Source organism: Oncorhynchus masou, unplaced genomic scaffold (assembly GCF_036934945.1).
Source record: "Oncorhynchus masou masou isolate Uvic2021 unplaced genomic scaffold, UVic_Omas_1.1 unplaced_scaffold_1822, whole genome shotgun sequence".
NCBI classification, from domain to species: Eukaryota; Metazoa; Chordata; class Actinopteri; order Salmoniformes; family Salmonidae; genus Oncorhynchus; species Oncorhynchus masou.
In genome coordinates this window covers 70,001-93,094 of record NW_027008337.1, presented here as the reverse complement: position 1 = coordinate 93,094, position 23,094 = coordinate 70,001, and the positions used below count along the sequence as shown (strand labels likewise).

The 23,094-nt window shown below is 39.4% G+C and overlaps 1 protein-coding gene across 1 annotated transcript in view; it reads left to right on the top strand.

Annotated features, from left to right (window-relative positions):
• LOC135532336 (NLR family CARD domain-containing protein 3-like) overlaps positions 1-23,094 on the top strand; it is a 45,619-nt gene that overhangs the window by 9,402 nt on the left and 13,123 nt on the right. The window contains exons 3-11 of the mRNA XM_064959907.1: positions 6,038-6,094; positions 12,220-12,335; positions 13,601-13,717; positions 13,980-14,064; positions 14,194-14,422; positions 14,798-16,568; positions 16,855-17,028; positions 20,267-20,440; positions 22,331-22,504. Coding sequence (XP_064815979.1) covers positions 12,268-12,335; positions 13,601-13,717; positions 13,980-14,064; positions 14,194-14,422; positions 14,798-16,568; positions 16,855-17,028; positions 20,267-20,440; positions 22,331-22,504 — 2,792 coding nt within the window. The 5' untranslated portion in view covers positions 6,038-6,094; positions 12,220-12,267. The remainder of the gene's footprint in view (positions 1-6,037; positions 6,095-12,219; positions 12,336-13,600; positions 13,718-13,979; positions 14,065-14,193; positions 14,423-14,797; positions 16,569-16,854; positions 17,029-20,266; positions 20,441-22,330; positions 22,505-23,094) is intronic.

Sequence of the window (23,094 nt, the reverse complement as noted above, 5' to 3'; positions counted from 1 at the left end):
CCAAAACAGAGTGAGAGAAGAGATGGCACCCTGTCACAGTCACCTGCATGAACCAAAACAGAGTGAGAGAAGAGATGGCACCCTGTCAGTCACCTGCATGAACCAAAACAGAGTGAGAGAAGAGATGGCACCCTGTCACAGTCACCTGCATGAACCAAAACAGAGTGAGAGAAGAGATGGCACCCTGTCAGTCACCTGCATGAACCAAAACAGAGTGAGAGAAGAGATGGCACCCTGTCAGTCACCTGCATGAACCAAAACAGAGTGAGAGAAGAGATGGCACCCTGTCAGTCACCTGCATGAACCAAAACAGAGTGAGAGAAGAGATGGCACCCTGTCAGTCACCTGCATGAACCAAAACAGAGTGAGAGAAGAGATGGCACCCTGTCAGTCACCTGCATGAACCAAAACAGAGTGAGAGAAGAGATGGCACCCTGTCAGTCACCTGCATGAACCAAAACAGAGTGAGAGAAGAGATTATTTCAGCAACAAAATTCCAGAAGAACAAAACAGTCTATCACCCTGTCATACTGTTTAATTTGTTATTTTTTTATTTCACCTTTATTTAACAAGGTAGGCTAGTTGAGAACACCTTTATTTAACCAGGTAGGCTAGGTGAGAACACCTTTATTTATCCAGGTAGGCTAGTTGAGAACACCTTTATTTAACCAGGTAGGCTAGTTGAGAACACCTTTATTTTACCTGTTAGGCTAGTTGAGAACACCTTTATTTATCCTGGTAGGCTAGTTGAGAACACCTTTATTTAACCAGGTAGGCTAGTTGAGAACACCTTTATTTATCCAGGTAGGCTAGTTGAGAACACCTTTATTTAACCAGGTAGGCTAGTTGAGAACACACCTTTATTTAACCAGGTAGGCTAGTTGAGAACACCTTTATTGAACCAGGTAGGCTAGTTGAGAACACCTTTATTTAACCAGGTAGGCTAGTTGAGAACACCTTTATTTAACCAGGTAGGCTAGTTGAGAACACCTTTATTGAACCAGGTAGGCTAGTTGAGAACACCTTATTTAACCAGGTAGGCTAGTTGAGAACACCTTTATTGAACCAGGTAGGCTAGTTGAGAACACCTTTATTTAACCAGGTAGGCTTTTGAGAACACCTTTATTTAACCAGGTAGGTAAACAACTGCGACCTGGCTAAGATAAAGCAAAGCAGTTCGACACAGACAACAACACAGTGTTTCACATGGAATGAACCAACATACAAGCAATAATACAGTAGATCTATATACAGCATGTGTAAATGAGGCAGGATAAGAGAGGTAATAAATACAGTAGATCTATATACAGCATGTGTAAATGAGGCAGGATGAGAGAGGTAATAAATACTGTAGATCTATATACAGCATGTGTAAATGAGGCAGGATGAGAGAGGTAATAAATACAGTAGATCTATATACAGCATGTGTAAATGAGGCAGGATGAGAGAGGTAATAAATACAGTAGATCTATATACAGCATGTGTAAATGAGGCAGGATGAGAGAGGTAATAAATACAGTAGATCTATATACAGCATGTGTAAATGAGGCAGGATAAGAGAGGTAATAAATACAGTAGATCTATATACAGCATGTGTAAATGAGGCAGGATGAGAGAGGTAATAAATACAGTAGATCTATATACAGCATGTGTAAATGAGGCAGGATGAGAGAGGTAATAAATACTGTAGATCTATATACAGCATGTGTAAATGAGGCAGGATGAGAGAGGTAATAAATACAGTAGATCTATATACAGCATGTGTAAATGAGGCAGGATGAGAGAGGTAATAAATACAGTAGATCTATATACAGCATGTGTAAATGAGGCAGGATGAGAGAGGTAATAAATACAGTAGATCTATATACAGCATGTGTAAATGAGGCAGGATGAGAGAGGTAATAAATACAGTAGATCTATATACAGCATGTGTAAATGAGGCAGGATGAGAGAGGTAATAAATACAGTAGATCTATATACAGCATGTGTAAATGAGGCAGGATGAGAGAGGTAATAAATACAGTAGATCTATATACAGCATGTGTAAATGAGGCAGGATGAGAGAGGTAATAAATACAGTAGATCTATATACAGCATGTGTAAATGAGGCAGGATAAGAGAGGTAATAAATACAGTAGATCTATATACAGCATGTGTAAATGAGGCAGGATGAGAGAGGTAATAAATACAGTAGATCTATATACAGCATGTGTAAATGAGGCAGGATAAGAGAGGTAATAAATACAGTAGATATATATACAGCATGTGTAAATGAGGCAGGATGAGAGAGGTAATACATACAGTAGATCTATATACAGCATGTGTAAATGAGGCAGGATGAGAGAGGTAATAAATACAGTAGATCTATATACAGCATGTGTAAATGAGGCAGGATGAGAGAGGTAATAAATACAGTAGATCTATATACAGCATGTGTAAATGAGGCAGGATGAGAGAGGTAATAAATACAGTAGATCTATATACAGCATGTGTAAATGAGGCAGGATGAGAGAGGTAATAAATACAGTAGATCTATATACAGCATGTGCAAATTAGGCAGGATGAGAGAGGTAATAAATACAGTAGATCTTTATACAGCATGTGTAAATGAGGCAGGATGAGAGAGGTAATAAATACAGTAGATCTATATACAGCATGTGTAAATGAGGCAGGATGAGAGAGGTAATAAATACAGTAGATCTTTATACAGCATGTGTAAATGAGGCAGGAGGCAGGATAAGAGAGGTAATAAATACAGTAGATCTATATACAGCATGTGTAAATGAGGCAGGATAAGAGAGGTAATAAATACTGTAGATCTATATACAGCATGTGTAAATGAGGCAGGATGAGAGAGGTAATAAATACAGTAGATCTATATACAGCATGTGTAAATGAGGCAGGATGAGAGAGGTAATAAATACAGTAGATCTATATACAGCATGTGTAAATGAGGCAGGATGAGAGAGGTAATAAATACAGTAGATCTATATACAGCATGTGTAAATGAGGCAGGATGAGAGAGGTAATAAATACTGTAGATCTATATACAGCATGTGTAAATGAGGCAGGATGAGAGAGGTAATAAATACAGTAGATCTATATACAGCATGTGTAAATGAGGCAGGATGAGAGAGGTAATACATACAGTAGATCTATATACAGCATGTGTAAATGAGGCAGGATAAGAGAGGTAATAAATACAGTAGATCTATATACAGCATGTGTAAATGAGGTAGGATGAGAGAGGTAATAAATACTGTAGATCTATATACAGCATGTGTAAATGAGGCAGGATAAGAGAGGTAATAAATACAGTAGATCTATATACAGCATGTGTAAATGAGGCAGGATAAGAGAGGTAATAAATACAGTAGATCTATATACAGCATGTGTAAATGAGGCAGGATGAGAGAGGTAATAAATACTGTAGATCTATATACAGCATGTGTAAATGAGGCAGGATGAGAGAGGTAATAAATACAGTAGATCTATATACAGCATGTGTAAATGAGGCAGGATAAGAGAGGTAATACATACAGTAGATCTATATACAGCATGTGTAAATGAGGCAGGATGAGAGAGGTAATAAATACAGTAGATCTATATACAGCATGTGTAAATGAGGCAGGATGAGAGAGGTAATAAATACAGTAGATCTATATACAGCATGTGTAAATGAGGCAGGATGAGAGAGGTAATAAATACTGTACATACCTTTATTTTATGTCCTCGGCTACTTGGCTAAAAAGCTTGGTTCGCAACGTTCGCTAGTTAACTATTAAACGTTAGCCATCTACATCTAGCTACATATTGAACTTCCATCCTCTCAGGTCAGGGGCGTCAATGTATGAATTAATGATTAGTTCAGAATCAGCTTTATAATCATTAGCCAGTACGGAGAATTAAGTTAAACCACAGTCCAAATTCCCATCTCCATCTCCATGCCTCACAAAGAAGGGCACTTATTGGTAGATGGGAAAAACAAAAGCAGACATTGAATTTGCCATTGAGCCTCTGGTGAAGTTGTTATTAATTACACTTTGGATGGTGAATCAATACACCCAGTCACTACAAAGACACAGGCGTCTTCCTAACTTAGTTGCCGGAGAGGAAGGAAACCACTCATTGATTTCAGCATGAGGCCAATGGTGACTTTAAAACAGTTACAGAGTTTAATGGCTGTGATAGGAGAACACTGAGGATGGATCAACAACAGTATAGTTACTCCTCAATACTAACCTCATTGACAGAGTGAAAAGAAGGAAGCCTGAACAGAATAACAATATTCTAAAACATGCATCCTGTTTGTAACAAGCCACTAAAGCAAAACTGCAAAAACATGTGGCAAAGCAGTTCACTTTATGTCCTGAATACAAAGTGTTATGTTTGGGGCAAATCCAATACAACCCCTTACTGACTGCCATTCTCCATATGTTCAAGCATAGTGGTGGCTGCATCATTTACATTGTAGTCATTCAGCAGACGCTCTGATGCAGAGGTGAGTCATTTAGCAGACGCTCTGATCCAGTAGTGAGTCATTTAGCAGACGCTCTGATGCAGAGGTGAGTCATTTAGCAGACGCTCTGATGCAGAGGTGAGTCATTTAGCAGGCGCTCTGATGCAGAGGTGAGTCATTTAGCAGATGCTCTGATGCAGAGGTGAGTCATTTAGCAGGTGCTCTGATGCAGAGGTGAGTCATTTAGCAGACGCTCTGATGCAGAGGTGAGTCATTTAGCAGGTGCTCTGATGCAGAGGTGAGTCATTTAGCAGACGCTCTGATGCAGAGGTGAGTCATTTAGCAGGCGCTCTGATGCAGAGGTGAGTCATTTAGCAGATGCTCTGATGCAGAGGTGAGTCATTTAGCAGGCGCTCTGATGCAGAGGTGAGTCATTTAGCAGACGCTCTAATCCAGTAGTGAGTCATTTAGCAGACGCTCTAATCCAGTAGTGAGTAATTTAGCAGACGCTCTGATCCAGTAGTGAGTCATTTAGCAGACGCTCTGATCCAGTAGTGAGTCATTTAGCAGACGCTCTGATCCAGTAGTGAGTCATTTAGCAGACGCTCTGATCCAGTAGTGAGTCATTTAGCAGACGCTCTGATCCAGTGGTGAGTCATTTAGCAGACGCTCTGATCCAGTAGTGAGTCATTTAGCAGACGCTCTGATCCAGTAGTGAGTCATTTAGCAGGCGCTCTGATCCAGTAGTGAGTCATTTAGCAGACGCTCTGATCCAGTAGTGAGTCATTTAGCAGACGCTCTGATCCAGTAGTGAGTCATTTAGCAGACGCTCTGATCCAGTAGTGAGTCATTTAGCAGACGCTCTGATCCAGTAGTGAGTCATTTAGCAGGCAATCTGATCCAGTAGTGAGTCATTTAGCAGACGCTCTGATCCAGTAGTGAGTCATTTAGCAGACGCTCTGATCCAGTAGTGAGTCATTTAGCAGACGCTCTGATCCAGTAGTGAGTCATTTAGCAGGCGCTCTGATCCAGTAGTGGGGGACCTGATCCTAGTTCATAATGAATCAGATTACATGGAGAGGGAGGCCTGATTCTAGATCATAATGAATCAGATTACATGGAGAGGAGGACCTGATCCTAGATCATAATGAATCAGATTACATGGAGAGGGAGGACCTGATCCTAGATCATAATGAATCAGATTACATGGAGAGGAGGACCTGATCCTAGATCATAATGAATCAGATTACATGGAGAGGGAGGCCTGATTCTAGATCATAATGAATCAGATTACATGGAGAGGAGGACCTGATCCTAGATCATAATGAATCAGATTACATGGAGAGGGAGGACCTGATTCTAGATCATAATGAATCAGATTACATGTAGAGGGGGACCTGATCCTAGATCAGCACTTCAACTCTGGGACACTGCCTGTATGAAACAGAACACATCGTTGTAAAGTCGAGATACAAGGTGTTTACTGCCATCTAGTGGAAGATACCAATATAACACTTTATTATCAGGGTGGGGAGGCGGCTGAGCTGAAACAGAAAGTAAAGTTGTTCTTTTGTTCAGGATCCATTTTGAGATGACAGAGCAGAAAACACTATATGGAGAAGATTGAAAAATAAAGTAAGTATTTCTGAACAATAATCTATTCTAATGGACAGAATAAGATAATTAATACCTGTAATGAGATATTACTAGTTAGTAGAACTGCTACTTGAGCTGAGTTGCTGACAGACAGCTGTTTTCAAAGGGTAAACTAATCAGTAGGCCGACATGTTATCAGTAAAACGCCTGGTAAAGATGGTGGAGGAGCTTTTCAATGATATCGTTTTATGTTTATCTTAGAGTTTCTCAATCCTTTTGTTGTTGCCCAGCACTTACACACCTGATTCAACTAATCATCACATATTTTAAGACAGTTTAATATTTGAACATTCTCAAATTAAAACCATTTTGTTTTGTAGGACTGCTTACAATTATTAAAGTCCTACAGTAACATTTTGGAGGAAAACAACACAGCTAAACTTGGTTTCGAGTAAATTATATGTTTATCTATAATAATGTAAGAGAGATGTCTTGAAGAAACGTGTCTGGGATTAGAACTCTGTGTCTCTGTGACAGTGGGAGGTTTGTTTTGCATGGCCCGGTGCTACAGGTGGGTGGACATTTATTTTATGGACCAATGGAATGGTGTAAAATGCTCAAACTCTGCTCCCCCGGGGAGCCGGGCAATGCAGAACTAATTCACCCAGTGACCATTACTTTATTTCCTGATATGAAATGTAAAGTAACTTTGTAGCCGACGCAGTTCCAGAATGTCTGTTGAAACTGTGGAGCACATGTCTTGAGAACGTTAGAACAGTGGTGGAAAAAGTACTGAATTCTCAAACTGGAGTAAAAGTAAAGATTCCTTCATAGAAAATGACTCAAGTAAAGGTGAAAGTCACACAGTAAAATTCTACTTCAGTAAAAGTCAAGGTATTTGGTTTGAAATATAATTAAGTATCAAAAGTAAAGTATTTACTCATTTTAAATTCCTTATATTAAGCAAACCAGACAGCACACTGTTTTTGTTATTTTAATTTACAGATAGCCAGGGTCACACTCCAACACACAGACACCATTTAAAAACAAGGCAATTGTGTTTAGTGAGTCCTCCAGATCAGAGGCAGTAGGGATGACCAGGGATGTTCTCTGTTTAATGAGTCCTCCAGATCAGAGGCAGTAGGGATTACCAGGGATGTTCTCTGTTTAGTGAGTCCTCCAGATCAGAGGCAGTAGGGATGACCAGGGATGTTCTCTGTTTAGTGAGTCCTCCAGATTGTGACCACTAACATTTGACTTGATTTAGATTAGGCTATATATACAACATGATGTATGTAGACACCTGCTGGTCGAACGACTCATTCCAAGATCATAGGCATTAATATGGAGTTGGTCCCCCCTCTGCTGCAAGAACAGCCTCCACTCTTCTGGGAAGACTTTCCACGAGTTGTTGGAACATTGCTGCGGGGACTTGCTTCCATTCAGCCACAAGAGCATTAGGGAGGTCGGGCACTGATGTTGGGTGATTAGGCCTGGCTCGCAGTCGGCGTTCCAATTCATCCCAAAGGTTTTTGATGGGGTTGAGGTCAGGGCACTGTGCAGGCCAGTCAAGTTCTTCCACACCGATCTCGAGAAGCCATTTCTGTATTGACCTCACTTTGTGCACGGGGACGTTGTCAAGCTGAAACAGAAAATGCCATTCCCCAAACTGTTGCCACCATTGTTTGTCTATGGAGATTGCATGGCAGTGTGCTTGATTTTATACACCTGTCAGCAACGGGTGTGGCTGAAATAGCCGAATCCACTAATTTGAAGGGTTGTCCACATACTTTTGACTATATAGTGTAGATGCTCTGTCCAGTTACTGGTAGGACTATAACATTATGTGAACTGATCTGAACAGGTTTAGACTGGTCATCTATGATATGTAGGTTATAGCCGAGGTATAGACCTTGATCTGCATATCACTAACAAACTGCTATTATACATTATTACCTAGTCTACTTTACATAATATAACATCTATACATCACTAACAACCAACTACCATACATTATAACCTAGCCTACTTTACATAATATAACATCTACACATCACTAACAACCCACTATTATACATTATAACCTAGTCTACTTTACATAATGTAACATCTACACATCACTAACAACCCACTACTATACATTATAACCTAGTCAACTTTACATAATATAACATATAAATATCACTAACAACCCACTATTATACATTATAACCTAGTCAACTTTACATAATATAACATATCACTAACAGCCCACTACTATACATTATAACATGGTCTACTTTACATAATATAACATATCACTAACAACCCACTACTATACATTATAACCTAGTCTACTTTACACAATATAACATATCACTAACAACCCACTTCTATACATTATAACCTAGTCTACTTTATATAATATAACATATCACTAACAACCCACTTCTATACATTATAACCTAGTCTACTTTATATAATATAACATATCACTAACAACCCACTTCTATACATTATAACCTAGTCTACTTTATATAATATAACATATCACTAACAACCCACTTCTATACATTATAACCTAGCCTACTTTACATAATATAACATCAATTACTTGATGAAAAAAACTTTTTGGAATGGATCAATGATTTCTCCCTCAGATCAATCATGTCCGTTTTAGCCCTTCTGTCTACATTCTCAGAAACATTTAGAAAAGAACAGATTGAAAGACAATAAATATCCTACTTTTAGTGAATACAAATAATTGTGTTGCTGTACTGTCTATAACTACCTTAACAAACAGTGACTTATTATTATTATTATTGTTGCTGTACTGTCTATAACTACCTTAACAAACAGTGACTTATTATTATTATTGTTGTTGTTGTACTGTCTATAACTACCTTAACAAACAGTGACTTATTATTATTATTATTATTATTATTGTTGCTGTACTGTATAACTACCTTAACAAACAGTGACTTATTATTATTATTATTGTTGCTGTACTGTCTATAACTACCTTAACAAACAGTGACTTATTATTATTACAGACAGTTACCATGGAGATGAAATGTCACAACGACATACTCATGTGATTGCATTAAATCACCTGATTGTTTCTATATGTCTGTTAGTAAATGTTTTATTTCTCAAAAGAGATAATGGATAAATGTGAACAATTGACATTCAGTAATTAGTTGTCACCATATTAACCACAACCAACATGTTGGATCTCTGTTTAGGGGTCAGTGCTCTAAAATGAGTCTCTCTGGGGAGAGAGAGGAGGGGGGCCCTGCCTCTAAAATGCATCTCTCTGGGGAGAGAGAGGAGGGGGGCCCTGCCTCTAAAATGAGTCTCTCTGGGGAGAGAGAGGAGGGGGGCCCTGCCTCTAAAATGAGTCTCTCTGGGGAGAGAGAGGAGGGGGGCCCTGCCTCTAAAATGCATCTCTCTGGGGGACATGACACCAAAGCTAAGAGGTAAGATGACCATTTATAAAGAATTTATCGAGTTCATAAAAATAAATAGCTATCTTAAGATGAAACACTATATATCCATTGTTAATCGGGAATGGAATGTTGGTATCCTGTATATTTGACTGTGATATGTGGTTGTCTCACCTTGATATCTTAAGATGAATGCACTTACTGTAAATCACTCTGGATAAGAGCATCTGCTAAATCAGGGGTTCTCAATCCGGGGTCTGTGGAGGTACTGCAGGGGTTCTCAATCCGGGGTCTGTGGAGGTACTGCAGGGGTTCTCAATCCGGGGTCTGTGGAGGTACTGCAGGGGTTCTCAATCCGGGGTCTGTGGAGGTACTGCAGGGGTTCTCAATCCGGGGTCTGTGGAGGTACTGCAGGGGTTCTCAATCCGGGGTCTGTGGAGGTACTGCAGGGGTTCCACGGCACCCTGACTGTACTCGTTGCAATGTACAACTCTTCACACCCGTTGAACAACTCTAAATATCTTTGGCATAGTAGGTATCAAGTCCCTTGCCAATAATGTTGCCTACAACATTGCAACAATGTTCAATTTCATCAAACTCATATTACACCCTAGATGCCTTCAAATGCCCAATTTATAGCCATGCCCAATTTAGGACTATTATTTAACAATGTGATGTTGTGCTCCAAAGGGACAACTTGAAATAATTAAATCATCAAAAGAAAAACATGTTTAGAAAACAAGGTTCCTTATAGAGCCAAAAAGGCTTCTATCACTTCCTTAAAATATGAAATCAATAAAAGTTATATATATTTTGAGGTTCAGTGAAGAAGAACCTCTAGTTCTGATCAACAAAAGGTTCATGTTTTGAGGATGTGAACCCAGCAGCCCTCCAGTGGTCAGATCAATTCCACCTGTTTTTTCCAGCGCCCGGCCCGGGATTCGAACCAGCCACCTTTCGGTCACAGCTCCAACTCCAACCTGAGTTAATCTTCAGAAATAAGCATGAGTTAATCTGCCAAAATGAAGACAAAATGCTATGCAGTTATACATAATTATTATACATAACTCATTGCCAAAAGCACAAGACATACTGTTGCATGTAGGTCTATATTATTTATGGGTTGATCACATAGAAATATAAAAACATTATTTTTAACTACTGCAATGCAATTACATGTGGCACAAGAACCACTGACTCACTGCATTATTCTATAGTATTATCAAGACACCTGCTGTTAACTCTAAACTACTTAGGACAGCTCACGAGGTGTCCTAAATATCTGCCGACTCGGTGGGTAGGTAATTTAGGTAATGGGGAGGTAACTAGGTAATTTATACCCATAAGTGTAAAATGTCTTTATTCTCAGCACTTATACGACCAATTTTCTACTCTGAGACACTTTGTGGATGTGGACCCAGATCTCAACATATTATTATAAAAAAACATAGAATGTTTGTTTTACATAATAATACAAAATGAATATTACTAATGTAACCCACTGTAAAGACTGGGTTTAGTTGATTGTGTTCCACTGCTCATGTCCGCGTTCTGGAACTGTCCGCGTCCCCGTACAGAACTGTCCGCGTCCCCGTACAGAACCGTCCGCGTCCACGTTGGTGTGGCGCCAAGCCGGTTACGAGCAGAGTGGACTGAGGTGATCTTGGGGAATAACGACGGAGTTTGTTACAGTGTTGAGACACCGAAGTTTACTGTTCAATTTGCTTTTTTCTTTACGGTCAGGGACAGTATGAGTGTAGCCAGATCCCTTTCACTCTCTATCCTTGTTTCAATTTGTGTTTCACCGGATTCGTCATCATCATCGAGACGAGGGACAGACGAACGACCTGCTAACTAACCAAGCTATTCGGTACAGCTCGGTAAGCTAGCTAGCTACTCTACCAGCAGCATCCTAGTTATCCTAGCTAGTCGGTACAGCTCGGTAAGCTAGCAAGCTACTCTACCAGCAGCATCCTAGTTACCATAGCTAGTCAGTACAGCTCGGTAAGCTAGCTAGCTACTCTACCAGCAGCATCCTAGTTATCCTAGCTAGTCGGTACAGCTCGGTAAGCTAGCTAGCTACTCTACCAGCAGCATCCTAGTTACCATAGCTACCACTACATCATCACCGGCTGTCTGCATTTCTTGTGGACCGATGGAGCTCCCCGGTTGTTTCTTCCACCTGTTAAATCCCGGTGAGGCTTCTCCCTCTCTTGTTGACGGATGCTGTCTACCTCTGTCCGGTTCTCCTCTCTTCACTAGATGGACGGTAACTTTAGTGTTTAACCCGTCTGTGTCCAAGGACCGAACTTTTGAATATTATTTTCAGGGCGCCTCAATAGCAGGTATTGAACGTCGGGTAAATAATCACTAGTCAGAACCTCAACCTCAGTATACATTCATTATAAAAATCATCTTAATATCTGATATTGTGAGTAAACAACCTCGAGAATGCGTCTTCCAGCCCTCCAATTAATTACATCATTCAACCCTCCTGGTTAGTAAATTTACCTCAACATCCCCCGGAGAAGGCAGAGTAACGACACCAGCCTTTTAGCGGGGCTGACAGACTGACGACAACGCTCGCGACGCTAAATGAATTTCGTCATTAATAATGACACACTGCTCGCGCCATTAACTAATGTCTGGAAGTCAGTTCTATTTGTGAAACTCTTCTTATGTTTCCCCATCTGAGCTCAGAGTAGATGAGATGTAATGTTTGTCTCTGTTGTGTTGAAGACCAATCCAGCAGGAGAGACCAGCCTCCCTGTTCCCAGCTGTGTGTCCATGAAGAGTGACTGGTCTATGAATCAACCTCTAAACTTTAGAGAGGGAGACTTTTCTACTGAACAAAGGTAAGAAGAACTCATGGGTCCTGGTCAGTGAGTTAAACAACACTGTCTCTAGTCATTTCTCCTCTCCCACCTTCCCATTTATTTGTGTTGTTTTCATAATCCATAGGCTAATAATTTTGTCCATTTTCATAGTCCTAAAACAATCTCAAACAGACACAATCTGTTCCCTCCCTGTGTGTGTGTGTGTGTGTGTGTGTGTGTGTGTGTGTGTGTGTGTGTGTGTGTGTGTGTGTGTGTGTGTGTGTGTGTGTGTGTGCACTCCTGGATGAGGAGTGTGCACTCCTGGATAATTGTAATCTCTATCCTGATTTTCTAGTCACTTTTACCTTTACCTACATGTACATATTACCTCAACTACCTGGTACCCTGCACATTGACTCAGTACTGGTACTCCTTATAGTCTCATTATTGCCTCAACTACCTGGTAGCCTGCACATTGACTCAGTACTGGTTCTCCTTATAGTCTCATTATTACCTCAACTGCCTGGTACCCTGCACATTGACTCAGTACTGGTACTCCTTATAGTCTCATTATTGCCTCAACTACCTGGTACCCTGCACATTGACTCAGTACTGGTTCTCCTTATAGTCTCATTATTACCTCAACTACCTGGTACCCTGCACATTGACTCAGTACTCAGTACTGGTACTCCTTATAGTCTCATTATTAACTCAACTACCTGGTACCCTGCACATTGACTCAGTACTCAGTACTGGTACTCCTTATAGTCTCATTATTACCTCAACTACCTGGTACCCTGCACATTGACTCAGTACTCAGTCCTGGTACCCTCACTTATAGTACTGGTTCTCCTTATTATTAACTCAACTACCTGGTACCCTGCACATTGACTCAGTACTGGTACTCCTTATAGTCTCATTATTACCTCAACTACCTGGTACCCTGCACATTGACTCAGTACTGGTACTCCTTATAGCCTCATTATTCCGGTCGGTAACATTTGAGAGTGAGGCAAATATACAGCATTTTGCGGAAAAAAACATGATTATTTGTCGCTCTGAAATGAAGACATCAAGTGATTTTAAACAAATACATACTGTATCTGTACATATCAATCCCATACCATGATTAAATAGTGAACAAAACACACATCTCTTTCAGAAATGCTTTAAACAATAAAAGCTAATTTACTAACATTTCTGAAAAGTTATATATATCGTTTTGGAATGAAACTCTTCTTGTGTTTCCCCATCTGAGCTCAGACTAGATGAGAGATGTAATGTTTGTCTCTGTTGTGTTGAAGACCAATCAAGCAGGAGAGACCAGCCTCCCCTGTTCCCAGCTGTTTGTCCATGAAGAGTGACTGGTCTATGAATCCTCCTCTAAACTTTAGAGAGGGAGACTTTTCTACTGAACAAAGGTAAGAAGAACTCATGGGTCCTGGTCAGTGAGTTAAACAACACTGTCTCTAGTCATTTCTCCTCTCCCACGTTCCCATTTATTGTGTTGTTTTCATAATCCATAGGCTAATCCTTTTGTCCATTTCCATAGTCCTAAAACAATATTAAACAAACACAACATTCCCTCCCTGTGTGTGTGTTTGTGTGTGTGTGTGTGTGTGTGTGTGTGTGTGTGTGTATACTCCCTGGATGATGAGATGTAATCTCATGTTTTGTCCACAGAAACCAACAGGAGAGATCAGAGTCAGAGATTCTCAGTGGTCAGTCTTCCCAGAGTCATCAAACAGACCTGGCCTCCATATTCAGTGTATGTGGTCCTGTTGTGTCCATTTGTTTTTGTTTACCTCAAGTTAAGTTGATCTGTCAATCATTCATTAATGTGTTAATGAGAAAGCATTTAGTCTCTTGCTTAACTTATTTACTTTATTTATTTCAGTTGCTTGAAGAGAAAATGATGACATTTATGAAGAACGAGCTGAGGATGTTCAAGAGGATTCTTAGTCCAGAACTCCCAGAAGGCTTTGAGAGTCAGAAGCAGGATAAGGAAGTGGTGGATGCTGAAGATGAGAAGCAGGAGAGCAGTGCCAGAGAGGGGGCTCTGAAGATCACACTGCACATCCTGAGGAAAATGAACCAGAAGGAGCTTGCTGACACACTGGAGAAATGTAAGATCTGTCTGCCTCATGATGAATGATGTTTTATAACATTTAAAAGCTGTAGCTAAAGTACAGCTAAAGTAGCTGTGTAACTCAATGATATTGTAGCAGCCTTAACACAACACCTAGTGACCTCATCAAGTAGCAGCAGGGATGTGTTGTGCTGATTAATTTAGAGAGAGAGAGAGAACATTAATAATACCATCAATAATATCAATAATAATATAATCAGTCACACCAGTCTGTAATGCATTATGAAAACATTTACACATTTATACAGTCAGTTAAGAGAATACATTATTATAATGTACAACTTTATAACAGTCCTACAATACTGTAGGCATTAAAACAGATTAATATTAATATCCTCTGTGTTATTTCTAGATTCAGATGAGCTTGCTGTGATTTGCCAACGTGAACTCAAATCTAATCTAAAGAAGAAGTTTCAATGTGTATTTGAGGGGATCGCTAAACAAGGAAACCCAACACTTCTCAACAAGATCTACACAGAGCTCTACATCACAGAGGGTGGAACAGGAGAGGTCAATAATGAACATGAGCTGAGACAGATTGAGACAACAACCAGGAAACAAGCAAGACCAGAGACTGCAATCAAATGTAACGACATCTTCAAACCCTTAACTGGACAAGACAAACCTATCAGAACTGTGCTGACAAAGGGAGTCGCTGGCATTGGAAAAACAGTCTCTGTGCAGAAGTTCATTCTGGACTGGGCTGAAGGAAAAGCAAATCAGGATGTCCAATTTGTATTTTCATTCCCTTTTCGGGAGCTGAATTTGATGAAAGGTGAAAATCTCACTTTCATTGAACTTCTCAATCACTTCTCAATGGAAACCAAACAATCAAGAATCTCCAACTACGACAAGTACAAAGTTCTGTTCATCTTTGATGGTCTGGATGAGTGCCGACTGCCCCTAGACTTCCAGAAGAACAAGATCTGTTGGGACGTCACAGAGTCAACCTCAGTGGATGTTCTGCTGACAAATCTCATCAAGGGAAATCTGCTTCCCTCTGCTCTCCTCTGGATAACTACCCGACCTGCAGCAGCCAATAAGATCCCTTCAGGGTGTGTTGACCAGGTGACAGAGGTACGAGGGTTCAATGACCCACAGAAGGAGGAGTACTTCAGGAAGAGATTCAGTGATGAGGACCTGGCCAGCAGAATCATCTCACACATAAAGACATCAAGGAGCCTCCACATCATGTGCCACATTCCAGTCTTCTGTTGGATTTCTGCAACAGTCCTTGAACACATGCTGGAACATAAGAGAGAAGAGATTCCCAAGACTCTGACTGAGATGTACACACACCTTGTGGAGTTTCATACCAAACAGAAGAATGAAAAGTATCTTGGGAAAGAAGAGACAGGTCCACACTGGAATAAAGAGAGCATTCTGTCACTGGGAAAACTGGCTTTTCAACAGCTTGTGAAGGGCAATCTGATTTTCTATGAAGAAGACCTGAAAGAGTCTGGCATTGATGTCAATGAAGCCTCAGTGTACTCAGGATTGTGCACACAGCTCTTTAAAGAGGAATGTGGGCTGTACCAGGACAAGGTGTACTGCTTTGTTCATCTGAGCATTCAGGAGTTTCTGGCTGCTGTATATGTGTTCCTCTCATTCATCAACAACAATGAGAATCTAATGGACAAACTGCAAACAAACAACAAGTCTGAAGTTACTGTCTACAAGAGTGCTGTGGATAAAGCCTTACAAAGTGAGACGGGAAACCTGGACCTTTTCCTCCGCTTCCTTCTGGGCCTCTCACTGGAGTCCAATCAGAAGCACTTACGAGGTCTACTGACAAAGACAAGAAGCAGCTCACAGAGCCATGAAGAAACAGTCAAGTACATCAAGGAGAAGATCAGGGACAATCCCTCTCCAGAGAGGAGCATCAATCTGTTCCACTGTCTGAATGAACTGAATGACCATTCTCTAGTGGAGGAGATCCAAAGATACCTGAGATCAGGAAGTCTCTCAAAACCCAACCTGTCACCTGCACAGTGGTCAGCTCTGGTCTTTGTGTTGCTGACTTCAGAAAAGGAGCTGGATGTGTTTGACCTGAAGAAATACTCAAGATCAGAGGAAGGTCTTCTGAGGCTGCTGCCAGTGGTCAAAGCCTCCAGAGCTGTTCTGTGAGTAAATAAAATGACATTTAAGAACTCATCATCAGGAAGAAATATTCAGTTTAGAGAAAAATATGTATTATAATATGTATATAATATTATATTGAAAAACATATTGAATAAATGCATTGAGTTTCATATTAGTATAACACTATGACCATACGATTCTAGAAGACAGAGGATGAATCTATATGTTGTTTGAGAGAATAAACCAAATGCATCTGCAAATTGTCCTTCTACACTACTGGTGTTAAATGAACAGTGTGTTTGTGAAGTCATGATGATCTCTTTGCAGGCTGTCAGGCTGTGGAGTCACAGAGGAAGGCTGTGCTTCTCTGGTCTCAGCTCTGGAGTCAAACCCCTCACACCTGAGAGAGCTGGACCTGAGTAACAATGACCTGAAGGATTCAAGAGTGAAGCTGCTCTCTGCTGGACTGGGGAATCCCCACTGTAAACTGGAGACTCTGAGGTCAGTATTCCTGTAGTTGGTCAACAAGTGATAACTGTTCACCAGATCCACATGTGTTTACCAGACACACATAGTCCACACCATATGTGTTTGGACAGTGAAGATTACAGTTTAAAATGTGGTGCTATGCTCCAGCCTTTTGGATTTGAGATAGCATGTTTCATATTTGTTTTAATTTGTTGTATTTTTTATTTCACCTTTATTTAACCAGGAAGGCTAGTTGAGATCTCATTTACAACAGGTTATAAACTGCACTAGCGTTTATTCTCCAGAGTACTGAACGTGATACAATTTACAACAGGTTATAAACTGCACTAGTGTTTATTCTCGAGAGTACTGACCATGATACAATTTACAACAGGTTATAAACTCCACTAGCGTTCATTCTCCAGAGTACCGACCATGATACAATTTACAACAGGTTATAAACTGCACTAGTGTTTATTCTCGAGAGTACTGACCATGATACAATTTACAACAGGTTATAAACTGCACTAGCGTTCATTCTCCAGAGTACCGACCATGATACAATTTACAACAGGTTATAAACTGCACTAGCGTTCATTCTCCAGAGTACTGACCATGATACAATTTACAACAGGTTATAAACTGCACTAGTGTTTATTCTCGAGAGTACTGACCATGATACAATTTACAACAGGTTATAAACTGCACTAGTGTTTATTCTCGAGATGTACTGACCATGATACAATTTACAACAGGTTATAAACTGCACTAGTGTTTATTCTCGAGAGTACTGACCATGATACAATTTACAACAGGTTATAAACTGCACTAGTGTTTATTCTCGAGAGTACTGACCATGATACAATTTACAACAGGTTATAAACTGCACTAGTGTTTATTCTCGAAGTACTGACCATGATACAATTTACAACAGGTTATAAACTGCACTAGTGTTTATTCTCGAGAGTACTGACCATGATACAATTTACAACAGGTTATAAACTGCACTAGTGTTTATTCTCCAATACTGAGAGTACTGACCATGATACAATTTACAACAGGTTATAAACTGCACTAGCGTTCCTTCTCCAGAGTACTGACCATGATACAATTTACAACAGGTTATAAACTGCACTAGCGTTCATTCTCGAGAGTACTGACCATGATACAATTTACAACAGGTTATAAACTGCACTAGTGTTTATTCTCGACAGTACTGACCATGATACAATTTACAACAGGTTATAAACTGCACTTGCGTTCATTCTCGAGAGTACTGACCATGATACAATTTACAACAGGTTATAAACTGCACTTGCGTTCATTCTCGAGAGTACTGACCATGATACAATTTACAACAGGTTATAAACTGAAAATGATGTCATAGGTTTCAAACTGTCCCTCCTCCACTCCGGAACAATAGCCGTATAGTTCCTCCACCAGATTCGATCATTTATGACCAGGCCAAGGCCTCCCTGTGTAGATAACCCTTCTAGCCAGTCTGACGACAAGTTCATTCATTTCTACCAAGGAACAGACAGTCATTGTTCTAATACTTGATTATATTTACACACATTATATTCAGTACTAAGGTTAAAATAATATTAATAAATCTATACAGTAACATAATAGTATTCTGATTAGTACATATACAGTAACATAATAGTATTCTGATTTGGATGTGTTTTAGATTATATTTTTCCGAATAGAAACTAAATGGTGAATAATGTCCTGTCATTTTGGAGTTAGTAAGAATAGAAGATGTTTCTGATCACTTCTACATTCATATGGATGCCTCCATGATTATGAATAAACATGAATGAAATGAATGATGATGAATGAGAAAGTTACAGAGGCACAAAGATCATCCCCCCTCTGTTATTGGTAATGGTGAGAGGTTAGTATGTTTTGTTGTAGACTCTGTTATTGGTAATGGTGAGAGGTTAGCATGTTTTGTTGTAGCCTCTGTTATTGGTAATGGTGAGAGGTTAGTATGTTTTGTTGTAGACTCTGTTATTGGTAATGGTGAGAGGTTAGCATGTTTTGTTGTAGCCTCTGTTATTGGTAATGGTGAGAGGTTAGCATGTTTTGTTGTAGTCTCTGTTATTGGTAATGGTGAGAGGTTAGTATGTTTTGTTGTATCCTCTGTTATTGGTAATGGTGAGAGGTTAGCATGTTTTGTTGTAGCCTCTGTTATTGGTAATGGTGAGAGGTTGACATGTTTTGTTGTAGCCTCTGTTATTGGTAATGGTGAGAGGTTAGCATGTTTTGTTTTAGCCTCTGTTATTGGTAATGGTGAGAGGTTAGCATCTTTTGTTGTAGCCTCTGTAACTTTCTCACTCATCATTATTCATGATTCAGTCATGATTTTTCTTAATCAAGGCATCATCCGGATTAATTCATTATTGTTTAGAAACATGTTATCTACTCTCTTAGACAGAAAATTATTCCACTCATCATCCACCATTTTATTGTTGCTCAAAACACAACCCAAAAAAACGACTAAATACTAAACTTTAGACTACTTTAATACACAATAAGTACATTTGTCAGATTACTTATGTCTTCTTCAAATCTGAGACTAGAAACATAGTGTGGACTTAATTTTTAATCGCGAAACAGATATGTATTTAAATACCCTCAAATTAAAGGTGACATTATATATTGTCACCTCATATGAAACATTTGATCTCAAATCCAAAATGTTGGAGTTTCAAACCATATTTAAAATGTTAGCTTCACTGTCAAAATAGATATGGTGTGGACTGTATACTCAATACAATCTAAATCTGATACCTCACTGTCTAAATAGATATGGTGTGGACTGTATACTCAATGCAATCTAAATCTGATACCTCACTGTCAAAATAGATATGGTGTGGACTGTATACTCAATACAATCTAAATATGATACCTCACTGTCTAAATAGATATGTTGTGGACTGTATACTCAATACAATCTAAATCTGATACCTCACTGTCTAAATAGATATGTTGTGGACTGTATACTCAATACAATCTAAATCTGATTCCTCACTGTCTGTCTTCTGACTAATACTGCTTTTCAAACTGTTCTGGTCAGTCTACTGTAATATTTGTACTATACATGTTTCTATCTGCAGGCAATACTTTGATCATTTGTCATTTTTAATGATGATACATTAATTTACGAATAGATATGGAAGGTTCCATATGTTGACAAAATATACTGCCACTTTTTTCACCACGAAAGAATAGCAGTGTGATTTTAAAATGATTTGACTCTTTGCAGGCTGTCAGGCTGTCTAGTCACAGAGGAAGGCTGTGCTTCTCTGGTCTCAGCTCTGGAGTCAAACCCCTCACACCTGAGAGAGCTGGACCTGAGTAACAATGACCTGAAGGATTCAGGAGTGAAGCTGCTCTCTGCTGGACTGGAGAATCCCCACTGTAAACTGGAGACTCTGAGGTCAGTATTCCTGTAGTTGGTCAACAAGTGATAACTGTTGACCAGATCCACCTGTGTTTACCAGACACACATAGTCCACACCATATGTGTTTGGACAGTGAAGCTTACAGTTTTAAATGTGGTGCTATGCTCCAGCATTTTGGATTTGAGATATTATGTGTCATATTAGGAGACAGTACATAATGTCACCTTTTATTTGAAGTTAAAGGTGAGAAGTAAGTATGTTTTGATGTAGCCTCTGTTATTGGTAATGGTGTGAGGTTAGCATGTGTTGTTGTAGCCTCTGTTATAGGTAATGGTGAGAGGTTAGCATGTTTTGTTGTAGCCTCTGTTATTGGTAATGGTGAGAGGTTAGCATGTTTTGTTGTATCCTCTGATATTGGTAATGGTGAGAGGTTAGCATGTTTTGTTGTAGCCTCTGTTATTGGTAATGCTGAGAGGTTAGCATGTTTTGTTGTAGCCTCTGTTATTGGTAATGGTGAGAGGTTAGCATGTTTTGTTGTAGCCTCTGTTATTGGTAATGGTGAGAGGTTAGCATGTTTTGTTGTAGCCTCTGTTATTGGTAATGCTGAGAGGTTAGCATGTTTTGTTGTAGCCTCTGTTATTGGTAATGTGGTGAGAGGTTAGCATGTTTTGTTGTAGCCTCTGTAACTTTCTCACTCATTATTATTCATGATTCATTCATGATCTTTCTCAGTCAAGGCGTCACAGGCTTGATGTTGTCATTGTGTTCGAGGAATATGGGATCAGATATACTTTTGACTAATTTAATACACTTTAAGTGTCAGAATACTTATGACTTCTTCAAATGGGGGGACTAGATACATAAAATGCTTTAATCTTTCTAAACGTTTAAACAGATATGTATTAAAATATCCTCAAATAAAAGGTGACATTATATACTGTCACCTTATATGAAACATTTGATCTGAAATCCAAAATGTTGGAGTATAGAGACACATTTAAAATGTTAGCTTCACTGTCTAAATAGATATGGTGTGGACTGTATACTCAATACAATCTAAATCTGATTCCTCACTGTCTAAATAGATATGGTGTGGACTGTATTACTCAATACAATCTAAATCTGATACCTCACTGTCTAAATAGATATGGTGTGGACTGTATACTCAATACAATCTAAATCTGATACCTCACTGTCTAAATAGATATGGTGTGGACTGTATACTCAATACAATCTAAATCTGATTCATCACTGTCTGTTTTTTGACTGATACTGCTTTTTAAACTGGTCTGGTCAGTCTACTCAAATATTTGTACGATACATTTTTCTATCTGCAGGCTATACTTTGATCATTTGTTATTTCTAATAATTAAACATTCATTTATAAATAGATATGGCAGGTTTCAGGACACAGATATATCTGAATATTTTTTATATTTGAAAATGTAAAAAACATATACTGCCACGATTTTCACCACCTAAGAATGTTTCTATCACAAATGATATGGCAGAACAGGCAACTAAACATAGAATAACAACCCACAAATAAACCAAGAAATATGGTTCCCAATCAGAGACAACGATAAACAGCTGCCTCTGATTGAGAACCAATCCAGGCAACCATAGACATATAAACACCTAGACTAGACAAACCCATAGATGTACAAAAAACACTAAACAAGGTCTCGTCACACACTGACCTAACTAAAATAATAAAGAAAACAAAGTTAACTAAGGTCAGGGCGTGACATCTGCAGGAAATACTTTGATCATTCATCATTTATAATAATGATACATTCATTTATAAATAGATATGGCAGGTTTCAGGACACTGATATATGTGAATATGTTGAAAAAATATACTGCCACGATTTTCACCACCAAAGAATATCAGTGTGATTTTAATATGATTTGACTCTTTGCAGGCTGTCAGGCTGTCTAGTTACAGAGGAAGACTGTGCTTCTCTGGTCTCAGCTCTTAAGTCAATCCCCTCACACCTGAGAGAGCTGGATCTGAGTAACAACGACCTGAAGGATTCAGGAGTGAAGCTGCTCTCTGCTGGACTGGGGAATCCCCACTGTAAACTGGAGACTCTGAGGTCAGTATTCCTGTAGAAGATGGCACGGGAGGCAGATGTGGACAGGCCAAAGGTCATAACCAGTTCAGAGTCCAGGAGGCATAGAGTGGCAGACAGACTAGAGGTCAGGACAGACAGACTGGACAGGACAGGCAGACTGGTCAGAGATATATACACCAGGGAAACACAGGGATATATACACCAGGGAAATATACACCAGGGATATATACACCAGGGATATATACACCAGGGATATATACACCAGGGATATATACACCAGGGAAACACAGGGATATATACACCAGGGAAATATACACCAGGGATATATACACCAGGAATATATACACCAGGGATATATACACCAGGGAAACACAGGGATATATACACCAGGGAAATATACACCAGGGATATATACACCAGGGATATATACACCAGGGATATATACACCAGGGATATATACACCAGGGATATATACACCAGGGATATATACACCAGGGATATATACACCTGTGTGGGATATATACACCAGGGAAACACAGGGATATATACACCAGGAAATATACACCAGGGATATATGTGTCCAGTGTGTATATACACCAGGGATATATACA